Here is a 14,460-nt window from a genome sequence, read left to right on the forward strand (position 1 = left end):
AAAATAGAATGGGCTTCCTGCCACTGATTTTTGTCATCACCTTGGAAAGTTGAGGCCTCTCTTTCTCTTGGCAGGAAATGATGGAGACAGCAGAGAGTCACTGTTTAACATTCCCATGAACCAGCCACATTCCAGGGAGAAGGACGGGAAGAGTGGTTCCATCAACCCAACCAACCAAGGCCGTGAGCACAGCATAGCAGAACAGACCCAGGTTCCCAGCCAGAGAACCACCGGGAGCATCGGAGCTGACTTCCAGACATCTCTTTCTGGTTTTTCCTTCCATCCAAAGGGCTGGCAAACACGTACCTACTTGCGACTGAGCAACCATGGTTGACTTTCGGTCACACAGAGGAGAAAAAGGCAGCCCCAGCTCTGCTTCTCTGTCACCCTAGAAAAACAGGAGGTCACAGTAAATTAAGAACAGTAGGCTAAGCTGCCCAGATTTTATTTAACAACTTCAGCTGCCACGAAGGCCCCTGGTCTTCATTTTAATTATTACAATTACATTATGTAATAAGTCCTTATGGGGCCTGCTTTTCTGCAGAAAAGACACCAAGAGGCTGAAGCCTCTGGGGTCCAATCATTCCAGCCAACTGCAAAGGCTCATGCTGTTGTATAGAAAGCCTCATCAGGCAGCAATAGGTCCCCCGACGAAAATAAGAAAAGCAACACGTTCTGTGGCCTAGAGCCAACACTGCAGTCAGAATTTCTGTGTGTTTTTGAGCTGTCCTGTGTCAACCTGTGGCCTTTCTTGAGCCAGTGAACCCCTCCCAGCTGTGGGCAGTTTCCAAGAAGCAAATTCAAACTGGACTGATTTGGATTTATTCTCTAAAGTGCCACCTAAAGCCACATACCACAAGAGTAAGTGCTTTTGGGGTCTTAACCACAGGGCTCAGTCCACAGTGAAAAGTAGATCAAAAAAGCAGCAAATAATTGCTTGCATTTATCAAGTTAGTCAATAATAAAACAAGGTTCTCTAGCCAATACGTTTTCAATCTCGGCAAAAAATATCACGATAATAATCAAGTGCTATGGAAAGTCTAAATAATGATGGAGATGAATTTTAAAAACCTGAACCAGACCTTAATACTTCAGCCATACACCTAGAGGAAAGGGGAAATATGTCACCTTTCTTACAGCAGTGAAGCTGTGCTGATTCATTTTACCAGGAAAGAATCTTAGGTTAATGGCTACTGCCTTGGGCTGGCATCTAGCTCTGTGATCACAGGAAGTTTATTTTCCCTCTATAAATTTCAGTTTCATGATCTATAAAATATGGGATAATAATCCCTATATCATCAGGTTATGATAGGACTAAATGAGAAAATGTATGTAAATAAATAAGAAGAACTGTTATCGTTTCCCGATAGGCATCTCTAATATTTAAGTCAAGATTTGAGAAACATTTAGGAATTTCTTACATCTAACACACTCTGATTATAATAAATATAACTAATAAATTGATAGTAAATAAAGAGTAACAACAACCTGGCTCAAAACCAGGCCTAGTTCAAAAACTGAAAGCTTTTTCTTTCTAAGGCATGTTACCAAAGAGAAAGGATGCTAGAACATGCACACATTTCATGTCTATTGAAAGGAAGGAAAAGGAATGGGCGTCTGAGGAAGCTGAAGAGTGGGGCCACAAAAGGCACTGAGGACATCCAACGGTCTCAGGAACAGTCCTGAAGTGGCTTGGTTCCTTCTGCGCCCCTTCCTGTATAGCCACCCCGTGGGACACAATGGCGCCTCTGTTTCCGAATTTGCTTTGCTGAGGGCTGCTTTACTGCTCAAGTAGCATGACAAAAATAATTTACTCCCTAGCTATTTCCACTTGGGCAGTATGAAGAGAAGGGAGAGTATTTATAACATAAATTGTAGTTGTGTTGATGGTTTAGTGGGATAGCTCAGCTAAAACAAAAAAAAAACCCCACTCTTATTCCCTACCAAGCAGTGATACAAGTTGTTTTCTTGGCACATTTTAATGGAGATGGGGTAGAAGAGGCGGTGAACACTAACCACTTGACTAGTAAGATGTAAGCGTTAATTTGGATTTTATTACTGAAAAAGTGTACGATATTAAACAACTTCTTATCCTATGGTCTTGTCATACCCACATCTGCACATCACTTACATCTTTGGATTTAATTGAGCTGAGTGGACTTAACTATTAAAAGCTTATTTTAAAACAGCAGCCACTGAATTCCCTTTGGAGGACAGATACATTTATGAATTGGAAAGATATGCACAAAAAGTAATGTGGAAGAGGGGCCGACCCAGGGGTGTAGTGGTTAATTTTGCATGTTCTGCTTCAGCAGCCCAGGGTTCACGGGTTTGGATCCCAGGCGTGGATCTACATACCACTCATCAAGCCATGCTGTGGTGGCATCCCACATATAAAATAGAGGAATATTGGCACAGATGTTAGCTTAGGGCAGATCTTCCTCAAGCAAACAGAGGAAGATTGGCAACAGATGTTAGCTCAGGGCCAATCTTCCTCACCAAAAAACAACAAAAAAAGTAATGTGGAAGAAGGTACTTCTACAGGTGAATCCAACTTGATTGATACAGTATTGTATGCCCTTATAACTACTGGCCCTTGTGAAATTATTCATACACTTTCCTCTTCATTAAAGAGGTCAATATTTTCAACCCATGATCAATCAAATTTTTTAAATGATATATAAATCACCTAAATAAGATAATTAATAAGGTAGATGTATATAGCGTGCTTTGAATTCTGTACTCTGCAAGTAGAAGATAAATATACTTTTCAAGAGCCATGAACATTCACAAAAGTTAATTACATAGTAGGTGACAAACAAATTTCACAGTAAAATCCAAGCAATGAAACAAGTCTTTGATCAAATTTCAATATGCCACAAATTAATTACAAAATTAGAAAGCAAAGGAAGCTGCCACTGGAAAATTACATTAAAAAAAACACCTCTATCTGAAGCAACTCTTGGGCAAAAGAAAAATCTAAACCAAAATTATGTAATATTTAGAAAAGAATAATTGTGAACACACTGCATATCAGAACCTATGAAATTCATGATAAGAAAAAGAAAAACTCCTAGCCTTATATTTTCTAATATTAAAGAGGCAGAATGAAAATAAACGAATTGAGCATCCCGTTAGCAAAAGAACAAAATAAACTCAAGCAGAGAAATGAATAAAAATGAAAGCACCAATTAAGGCATTATAAAATAAAAAAGAAACAATAAAATAACCAAACGATTAGCTAATTTCATAGAGAAGAAAGGGAAAAAACACTAATATATGAAATGAGAAATAAAAATGGGAAAATAACCAAAAACACAGAGGAAATTTAAAAAATTGCAAAATATGAAAATATACAGCAATACAAAGGAAATGAACCTCAAGACTTTTACAACATGAATTTATCAAAGAGTCAAATCTATATTTCTTTAAAGTCAATATTTCATTGAAAATCACCCTGAGGCAGTGGCTTGGATTTTGTAAAATATGGTTATAAAACTGAAGATGTATTTGCTCTTTTAGCAAAGCATGGGAGGTCTGGTCTATTAGCACTGAGGCTATGCCCATATTTTGAAATATAACCCAACTATTCCAAACATAATTTTTTCAGACTCTACAGTCCCATCGAGATTTCCCATTTGAACTGTCCAATTTAAAATCTATAGCTAAGAGCCGAGGCAAAATTTCTCCTCCATGGGTTACTTACATTGGCTTATGGCATCTGGATTAAAATATTAAGTCAATAAAAATAATTTACTGAATCATAATTACTAAAAAATAGTTCCAGTCCAGTGAGCTAACATTCCATTCCCAATAGGCAAGAAATTCAATATGGTTATTTTCACAACGCCTCTAGCACATTTCCATCCAATTCAAGCATATGTATATGCAAACAAGATTTTTTTTATGGGGAAAAATGTTGACATATTAAATAATTTCTCACATTCACTCTCACAACTAGAGAGGGGAACACTTCAATACTTCAAACTTGTATGAGTTAGCTATGATCCACCTTTGGCAATAGATTAAATACTCCTAGCTGTAGGGGGTGTGATTGCAAAAGTGGTATCAAAGAAAGCATATGATAAGGGGAGTGGATATTTGGAGAACATCTTCCCACTAATATTCGAAAAATAACTTCTGGAAAAATGGCTCAAAATTAGTCTTCAGTTAAGGATGAATTTAGATCGTCATTCTTGTATATACAACAGGGCCACCCCAGTAAAGCTCTAGTTCTTCTCATACCATTGGGTTCCTTGAGAACTACTCTGTAAGGCCAAGCAATGACCTTGCAAGAGGAAACAGCCATATGCTGAGTAGGGTACCTGCTGGGGTACTCATCTAACAGCTTCGAGGTACGTGTGTGTGCATGTGTTGACATGGATAAAAGGAAGGAAAGGTACAATATTTAATGTCAGAAAGACCTTAAGAAAACAGCTGGTCCAACCTTCCCCTGAAACCCCCCAAGCTCCCAAAAAACAAATCACAGATAGGACCATTGGGAACTAGAGGAGTGATCTGATTAGTCTCAGGCCACAAACCAGGTAAAATAAAAACTCTGATAAAGGGCCTTCAGGACTTCCTTTAACACACTGTTAACTCTAGTCCCACCTCATTACCAGATATTGTGTACAGCTTCAGAAGAAAAAACAAACACACATAGATGTCTTCTACAATCTGTCCATTCAAACTAAAATCATGAGAATCAGAGTAATCATAGGTGTAATTTGCTTCCAAAAATCCAAATAACCAGTGCAAGAGTATATCTTTTGCTAGTTTGAGGACAAAGCTGAGACTGGTGCTAATAAGAAGTGTTTTATGGGGGCTGGCCCCGTGGCCGAGTGGTTAAGTTCGCGCGCTCCGCTGCAGGCGGCCCAGTGTTTCGTCGGTTCGAATCCTGGGCGCGGACATGGCACTGCTCGTCAGACCACGCTGAGGCAGCGTCCCACATGCCACAACTAGAGGAACCCACAACGAAGAATACACAACTATGTACCGGGGGGCTTTGGGGAGAAAAAGGAAAAAATAAAATCTTTAAAAAAAAAAAAAAAAAAAAAGAAGTGTTTTATGGAATCTCAGAGGTCTCTGAGTCCATGATGTGAATCTTTCTTCTTGAATTAACAAGAATTAACTGAATTAACTACATTAACTTGAATTAATAGTGATTTCGGTTCCACAATCTACAGGTCATCTTGCCCTCAACCTCAGGACCTCATGTCTTGAAACACATGTTTTAGTGGCAGCTCTTCTTGAGAAAACATCAGTCTTAGTGCTACACATTTATTTCCGTATACTTTTTTAAAATTTTATTTTAAAACACTGTATATTCATCAAAGACTCTGGCTATTCTTGTAGAAAACAACCCTATGTCTTAGGAGGTAGTAGGTTTACATATAATTGGAAGAGTAGCTTCTAGTGATTTCCTGACCCAAACTGCTACACCTGGCTTTGGAATTTGACAACACGGCTTATCTGCTCAAAAGAAACAACCCAATCAATTACAACAGAAACATGAGTTAAAGATTAATATCTTAAAGCGGGCAATGCCAAAGCAACCATTATCTGGTGAACCCACTAGAAAAAATGTAAGAGGGAAAGTAACCAGATGATATTTTGACAAAAGACTGCCAAAAGGAAATACTTTTTTCCACACAGAAATGCATAAGATAGAAATACCATAACGCTCTGAGAATCAGAAATTAGGTAAGAGTCACACATCACATGACCAGAGGCAAAAAGAAAAAGCTGCGGAGGCTCCCTCCTTGATGAAAATTACTGTAATCTCAATAGTCCTTATCATAGCATTGCTGAAATTTAAAACGCAGAAACTATCCAGGGATGACAGCCTTAGCGGTAGCATAACAACAAGGTACCTGTCTGAAGAACTCCTCCAGGAGTGACATTGTCCAGCGATGATGGAGCTCCCATGCTTTTGCTGGGTGGCTAATGTCTGCTGTGTGCAACATCAGGGATAATGCTTTCGGTTTTTCAATTCTGTGAACCCAAACACAGGATGACCAAACTTTCAGAACCTCAATAAGAATTTTAAAAAATCATTAATTTTTGAGTCCCTTCCATTCTCCCCTCTCAAACCCCATTTCAGCTGAATTACGGGAAAGGCACTGTTTCATCCCACAACTGGGATATTCAAAAGCTTGGTCTCCATGTTTATTGAGCTAGACACCTCAAAACTATTTCTGGAAGGACCGCATCATTCAACAAGACAACAAGAAGCCAAGAGCCCTCACTGACTTCTATTTGTTGCCTCCTCATTGAGGGGATCTTTGATGATTTAGTTTCCCACAGGGAAATATTTTAAATTCTAATTGGGGCAAATTGTCCCTGGCCCTATTATTTATTTCAACCCTGATGAGAACCCATCTGTGATATATACAATGCTCATGCTCTCTCCTCCAACCAGCCTCACTTTATGAGACCATTCGATAAAGTTCTCTGAAAAAAGTACACTTTAAAGGTGCAACAACATGGACAGGTGCCAGTTCAAACAGCAATAAAAACACACGGTGTCACAGGTCCACTCACGCTTCCGGCTGCTGCAGAGCAGTCTTCATCGCTTTGATTTGTTGGAAATGACAGGACATATCCGTGGCCATCACCATCTCAATTACTAAAGTCCGAAACTCCCTTTCAGGGCCACACCATGGAGAAAAAAGGATGGAAGCAAAAAATGAAAAGTAAAGATTAGTTTATTTTTTGCCACTTCCAATCAAAATCAGTTAATAAGTTGTGACATTTCTAATCTAAGTCGAGCCTTTTAGGTGGACTTTTTTATGAGGAATAAATGAAGGTTAAGCGTTAAGGAAATTGTTCATTAGGAATATGACATGTGGAATCCACACATCATTTGGAAAATTAACTCACAAGAAAGAGTCCAATGAAAGTGAAAGTGTAGTAAATCATTCCTCTCTCAACAGAATTCAAAGTTTTAAGAGAAATTTAATTTGAAGATAAGCCTAGGAGGCAAACTGACCCTCCATATTACACTTTTGATAAAGGTGTGTCAACACCCTAACATCCCCGGTGCCCCACCTATCCACTCCCTTTGCCCTTCCCCCAGCCCTGCCAAACACTCATCTTTTTACCTCTCTAACAACTTTACCAGGGTAGAATTTACATAGAATCAACTGCTCCCATGTAAGTTGAACACTTTTATGAGTTTTAATAGTTGAATAAGCTTTTGAAAACACCACCATAATCCTGATACTAAACACTTCCACCACCCTCAAACCCCTTTGCAGTTCACCGCTCCCTCTGCCGCAGGCAACTTTCGATCTGCTTTCCACCTCTGCATCATTTGCATTTTCGAGTTTTATGTGTGTGTGTGTGTAGTGCATATTTATATACAAACATACAGCCATGTGTCACTTAATGATGGGGATATGTTCTGAGAAATGAGTTGTTAGGCAATTTTGTCATCATGCAAACATCATAGAGTGTGTTTACACAAATCTAGATGGTATAGCCTATTATGCACCTAGGCTATACTATACTAATCTTACGGAACCAGCATCATATATGTGGTCCATCATTGACTGAAACATTGTTATGCAATGCATAACTGTACATACAAAACTAGAAAATACAAATGATCTAGAGAGACATAATGCAGATATATATGTGTATGTGTATATATATACACACACATATATTATATTAAACTAGATATATGCACATGTACCACGTATGTACACCCACACACACAACACAAAATGTATTCTTTCACTTCTTGCTTCCTTCACTCAGCATAGTGATTTGCGATTCGTCCATGTAGTGGTAAATAGTTCATTTGTTTCTGGGTTTTTGAGTGTGTGAGGAAAACTGGCCCTGAGCTAACATCTATTGCCAATCTTCCTCTTTTTGCTTGAGGAAGATTGTTGCTGAGCTAACATCTGTGCCAATCTTCCCTACTTTATGTGGGATACCACCAGAACATGGCCTGACAAACAGTGCTGGGTCTGCGCCTGGGATCCAAACCTGCAAACCCTGGGTCACCAAAGCCACGTGGGCAAACAACCACTAGGCCACCAGGCCGGCCCCAATAGTTCATTTGTTTTTACTGCAGGGTGGTAGTCCATCATACAAGTACACCACTATTTATCCATGCACCAGCTGAGGGACATTTGGGCTACTGGATTATATTTTGGAGCTATTATGAATAAAGCTGCTATCAGTATTCATATACAAGTCTTTGTGTGGATATATGTTTTCATTTCTCTAGGATAAATAACTAGGAGTAGAATGGCTGGTTTATAACAACTCAGTATTTAACTTTATAAGAAACTGCCAAACATTTTTCAAAGTAGTTGTATCACTTTACATTTTGACCATCAGTGTATGAAAGTTCCAGTTTTTTATATCTTTGTCTACTCTTACTACTGTCAGTCTTAATTTCAGCCATTCTAAGGGATGTGTAGTGGTATCTCATTGTGGTTTCAATTTATATTTTTTTATTATTGTATTTAATTTGTACTCTTTATTGCATGACATTATTACGACTAATGATGTCAAGCCCTTTTTCACGTACTTACAAGGCCATTTGTATATCTTTTTTTTTAGACAAATGTCTGTTTCAAACCTTTCCCATTTCAAAAGTGGGTTGTTTGTCTTATTATTGAGTTGAAGGTACTTTATATATTCTAGATACAAATCCTATGTAAAACATATATGTTATGAATAATTTCTCCTACTTCTTGGCTTGATTTTTTCTTTTTTAGTCTCTTCCAAAGTTTTTAATTTTGATAAAGTTCAACTTATCAAAATTTTTAATGCTTCATGCTTTTTGGGTCCTATCTAAGAAAACTCTACCTACTCCAAAGACTGATACGTTTTCCTCTGGAAGCCTTACCATTTTAAGCTTTTGCAGTTAAGTCTATGATCAATTTTGAGTTGATTTTTGAGTATGGTGTGAGGTAAGGGTCAAAGTTATTTTTTTTCCATATGGATATCCATTTGTTCTAACACCATTTGGTAAAAACATTCTCCTTTCCCCATTGAATTACCTCGGAACCTATGTCATAAATAAATGATGAATCAATTTCTGAGCTCTTAATTCTGTTCCACGAGTCTTTGCATCTAGCCTTTCACTAATAAAACACTGTCTTGATTACTGTAGCTTTATAGTGTATCTTGACATCAGGTAGTGTGGACCCTCTAAGTGTTCTTCTTTCAAATTGTTTTGTTTGCATTTCTACATAAATCTTAGAATATCCTTGCCAATTTCTAACATAATTCTGCTGGAATTTTGATTGAGATTGTGTTGAATCTATCGATAAATTTGGAAAGACCTGACATCTTTATAATACTGCTTATTCCACTACATGAGGAAAATATCTCTCTCAATTCATTTAGATCCTCTTTAATCAGCAATGTTCTGTAGTTTTCAGAGGGCAGGAGCTACACTTGTTTTTTAAAGTTAATACTAAGTATTTTATATTTTTGTGCTATTGTAAAATAAATTATTTTTATTCCGTTTTCTAATGGTTTGCTGTATATATATGCATATATATATATATATATATATATATATATATAGACACACACATTTTTTTTTACATTAAATTTGTATTCTGTGACCTTGCAAAATTCATTATGAGTTCTAGTAGCTGCTTTACAGATTCTTAGGATATTCTACTCAGACAATCAGGTCATCTGCTAATACAGACATCTTACAGTGTTGACAAGAGTAAGATCAGGTATTGTTGTCCTGTTCCCAATCTGAAGGAAAAGTATCCAATTCTTCACTATTAAGCATGATGTTAGCTATAGGTTTTTTCACAGGTGCCCTTTATCAAGTTGAGGAAGTTCTCTTCTGTTCCTAGCTTGTAGAGAATTTTTATCATGAATGAGTGTTGAATTTTGTCAAATGCTTTTTATGCATCTATTGAAACGACCATACACTTTCCTGGTTTTTTTTTTAATATGGTGAATTATTTGAATTGATTCTTAAGTAATGAACTAACCTTGCATTCCAGGAATAAACCTTATGTACTAGTCAGAATTCTCCAGAAAAACAGAACCAATAGAATGTACATATATATACAGAAAGAGACTTATTATGAGGCATTGGCTTATGTAATTATGGAAGCTAACTAGTCTCAAGGTGAGTTGGCAAGCTAGAGACCCAGGAGAGCCAATGGTGTAGATCTAGTCCAAGTCCAAAGGCCTGAGAACCAGGAGAATTGGTAGTGTAGTTCCAGCCTGAAGGCCTGCAGGTTTTTACATCTAAAATGTAAAAACTTTGTAACAGTATAGGTCCATTTACTTATTACCAGTCTTTATGTTATACAATCATGCATTGCTTAATGACAGGGATACGTTCTGAGAAATGCGTGGTTAGGCAATTTCGTCATTGTGTGAACATCATAGACATCACTCACACAAACCTAGATGGTATCGTCTACTACATACCTAGGCTATATCGCAGTACTCTTATGGGACCACTGTCATATATGTGATCCATCGTTAACTGAAATGTTATGCAGCACATGACTAGTTGTCTTTATGTTATAGCTTTTACGTGTATTACACTTCCCTACATTATAAACTCATGAGACTATATTGTATTTTTTGTTTTTAACTGTTATATGCACTGAAAGAAATTAAGAAAAATAGCCTTTTATATTTACCCAGATATTTACCATTTTATTCTTTCCTAAAAGTCTGATTTCCCCTGGTATCATTTTCCTTCCACCTAAAGAACTTTCTTCAGCATTTCTTATAATGCAGCTCTGTTGGTGACAAATTTCTGAGGTTTTCCATTATCTGAAAATAACGTCATGTCACCTTCATTTTCAAGGATGTGTCCACAAGATATAGCATTCTGTGTCAACATTTTTTTCTTTTACCACCTTAAAGATGTTATTCCAGTGTCTTTTGGCCTCTACAGTAATTTGAGTTGTTCCACTGAATGTAATGTGTCGTTTTTCTCTAATTTTATCTTTGACTCTTGGCAGTTTGCCTATAATATGTGTGTAGGTGTGTTTTTCTTTGAATTTATCCTCTTTTAGGTTGCTAAGCTTCTTGAATCTATAGATTTATATCTTTCACTTTATTTGGGAAATGTTGAGCCATTATTTCTTTAAATATTTCTTCTGCCCCATTCTTTCTCTCTCCTCTCTTTCTGAGATTCCAACTCTCCTTATGTTTGACCACCTGAAATTGTCTTACAGGTCTCTAAGTCTCTGTTCATTTTTTAAATCATTTTTTCCTACTTCTTCAAATGGGATAATTTTGACTGATCTTTTCAAGTTCACTGATTCCTTCCTCTATCTTCTCCAACTTGCTACTAAGCCAATGTAGTGAATTTTCAGTTTAGATATCTTATTTTTCAGTTCTAAAATTTGTTTTCTCTTGCTTTCATTTTAATTTCCCTGGTTAAATTATACTGTATTTTATTTATTACAAGCATATTTTCCTTTACTTCACTGAGCATAAATATATTAATGCTTTAAAAATCCTTGTCTGATAATTCCAACAATAGTTCATCTTGGAGCCTGCATCTCTTGATTGCCTTTTCCCTTGAAAATAAGTCACATTTTCTTTGTATGTCATTTAGATTGTCACAGAATTTGAGTTTCTCCTTATTTGGCTTTCTCTTGGCTGGGATTCTAACTCGCTCAGCTCTGTTTGTTCCTACCCTGGTTTCTCTACCCAGAAAAACGGTGGCAGTTTCTGTATACATATGGTTTTCACCATCTACTGTTGTTGCCTTGACTGAGGCTGCCTTCAGGGTAAAGTAACAAAAATGTCAGACTCGCCTCATCCTGTCATTGTCTCCAAATTTTGACATGCCTTCAAAATTTGCCTGATTTTGTTCATTCTCTACAGCCCTCAAGTCATGGGGAGTTGTGATTGTTTGTATTTTGTCCAAAGTTTAGAGTTGTTATTTGCGGGAGGACTGGTTTATTAGCAGCTAATTTGGGCTGCCAAAAGTGGAATTCCATGTTATTCCACTGTGAAATGCAGCAAATATCTGGTAATACATTCACTTACAAAGGCCCCGAGAAGCCTAATGCACTTGTATATCCAAACAGAATCTATCAGATAGTAAAACTGCTTTCCTAGAAAGATACAGAATATTAAACATGTTATCTTTGGGTTAATGGGATTTACTGAGAGCCCTAAACAATAATTTAATATTATATTTATACAATAATACCATTGTCCTGGGGCACTGTATCTAAACATTAATAAAATGTGACAAAATAATAAAACAATACAGGGGCCGCCCCCATGGCCAAGTGGTTGGGTTCACGTGCTCTGCTTCAGCGGCCCAGGGTTTCACTGGTTCAAATCCTGGGCATGGACATGGCACCGCTCATCAGGCCATGCTGAGGCGGCATCCCACATACCACAACTGGAAGGACCCACAACTAAAATATGCAACTATGTACTGGGGAGATTTGGGGAGAAAAAGCAGAAAGAAAAAAAAAAAGATTGGCAACAGTTGTTAGCTCAGGTGTCAATCTTTAAAAAATAAATAAATAATAAAACAATACAATCATGCACCACACAATGACATTTTGGTCAACAATGAACCGCATATACAATGGTGGTCCCATAAGATTTGTACCATAGAGCCTAGGGGTACGGTAGGCTATACCAACTAGGTTTGTGTAAGTCACTCTATGATGTTTGCACAATAACGAAACCGCCTAATGATGCATTTCTCAGAAAGTATCCCCATCATTGGCGTCCCGTGCTGCCCAGCCTTGGAAAACTTTCCTTAGACTGCACGGAGATCTAGGCTGCTTCTACCCAAGTTTCCTCCCCTTTCTCCTTCCCCTGAGATTCAAAAAAAAAAAAAAAGAGGCAATTACTCAAGCTTTGTATCACTTGATTAGATTGTCATGAGGCCAGGAATACACCCCATCTAAACAAGCCCTCACACAAATCCTTCAAAACCGTGATGTATCTGAAGATGCGTGAAGCTGTTCTCAGCCGTATTCAAATCTTTCATTATACTTTTACAGACATTTAAATTGGATAGAGGGTTCCTTTTTGTCCAGAAGATTTACATTGATTAACTGAAATGCTCTGCATTTTTCAGATGCTGGCTGAACCTAGCATTTTCCAATAAAATTCAAGCCAAATGTTCCTCTATGTTTTAATAAACTAGAGCTGCATGGAAACTAATAGCCAGCTCTTACTGAAAATCTGTTTCGGATTTATTGTTTCCTATAGCTTATTTCTCTGAATCCTTGCATAATGGCACAGAGATACCACTCAATAAACAGCTGATCATTTAATTAAAATATAAGTACTATTTGCATCACGGTAGATTCAGGACTTTGTAATGATTTAAATGGTTTCGCCTATAAGCTTTGAAACACCTTGACCTGTATTTACAGCTGCAATGATTTTTAGCCTTGTTATATATGTCATAAAGTGTGCTAAGCATTTTAAATGGATTGTCTCATTTATTATAACCCTAACCAAATCACAGGGTAAATGTTATTATCTGTTTTCTAGAAATTAAATTTTAAAAAGGTGTAAAGGGGTTGAGTAACTTCCTAAATATCATCCAGCTAGTAAATGACTGTGTCCACATTCAAACTCAGCCATGCCTAAATCAAAAGACACACAGTCGAGGCCAGCCCAATGGCAAAGTGGCTGGGTTCCCGTGCTCCACTTCAGTGGCCCAGGGTTCACCATTCAGATCCTGGGCTTGGACCTACACACCACTCATCAAGCCACACTATGGTGGCATCCTACATACAAAATAGAGGAAGATTGGTATAGACGTTAGCTCAACGAGAATCTTCCTCAAGCAAAAAGAAGAAGATTGGCAAAAGATGCTAGTTCAGGGCCAATCTTCCTCACCACAAAAAAAAGGGGGGGGGGGATTATGTCATTTAGACAACAGGATTAAGTACTCATGATTTATTTATTTATTTATTTATTTATTTATTTATTTATGATGAGGAAGATTAGCCCTGAGCTAACATCCATTGTCAATTTTCCTCTTTTTTTTGCTTGAGGAAGATTAGCTCTGAGCTAATTTTATATGTGGATCACCACCACAGTATGGCTGACAAGTGGTGTAAGTCTGTGTCCAGGATCGGAACCTGTGAATCCTGTCTGCCAAAGCAGAGCACACCAAACTTAACCACTATGCCATGGGGCCAGCCCCCTCATGAGTTTTTTAAAGTCTCAAAATAATTTCTTTAGCACATTTTGAAATATTTTTTAAGAAATCCAGTCAAATATAAGGTGAAAACATGTTAAATGATAAAATTCAGATTTAAGAAGCTGAGATAAAAACAACCTAAGTTTCCTAAAATAACAAACAGCAAACATTTACAAGGTGCCTACAATATACTTGAATTTTGGTGTCAAAGAGAAAAAACAGAGAGAGAGAATGATAAAGGGAACGGAGGGAGCAAAGGAAGGAGGGGGGAAAAAGACAGAGAGACACAGCCATAAACATTTCAAACAGAA

The 14,460-nt window shown here is 37.4% G+C and overlaps 1 protein-coding gene across 12 annotated transcripts in view; it reads right to left on the reverse strand.

Moving 5' to 3' along the window:
- PDE1C (phosphodiesterase 1C) overlaps positions 1 to 14,460 on the reverse strand; it is a 602,480-nt gene that overhangs the window by 72,604 nt on the left and 515,416 nt on the right. For all 12 annotated transcript variants that reach the window (XM_023639476.2, XM_003364839.5, XM_014739137.3 and 9 more), the window contains 3 exons: positions 6,544 to 6,645; positions 5,874 to 5,994; positions 307 to 388 (listed from right to left, as the gene is read on the reverse strand). In XM_023639476.2, the coding sequence (XP_023495244.1) occupies positions 307 to 388; positions 5,874 to 5,994; positions 6,544 to 6,645 (305 nt within the window). The remainder of the gene's footprint in view (positions 1 to 306; positions 389 to 5,873; positions 5,995 to 6,543; positions 6,646 to 14,460) is intronic.

This window comes from Equus caballus, chromosome 4 (assembly GCF_041296265.1).
Source record: "Equus caballus isolate H_3958 breed thoroughbred chromosome 4, TB-T2T, whole genome shotgun sequence".
Taxonomy (NCBI): Eukaryota; Metazoa; Chordata; class Mammalia; order Perissodactyla; family Equidae; genus Equus; species Equus caballus.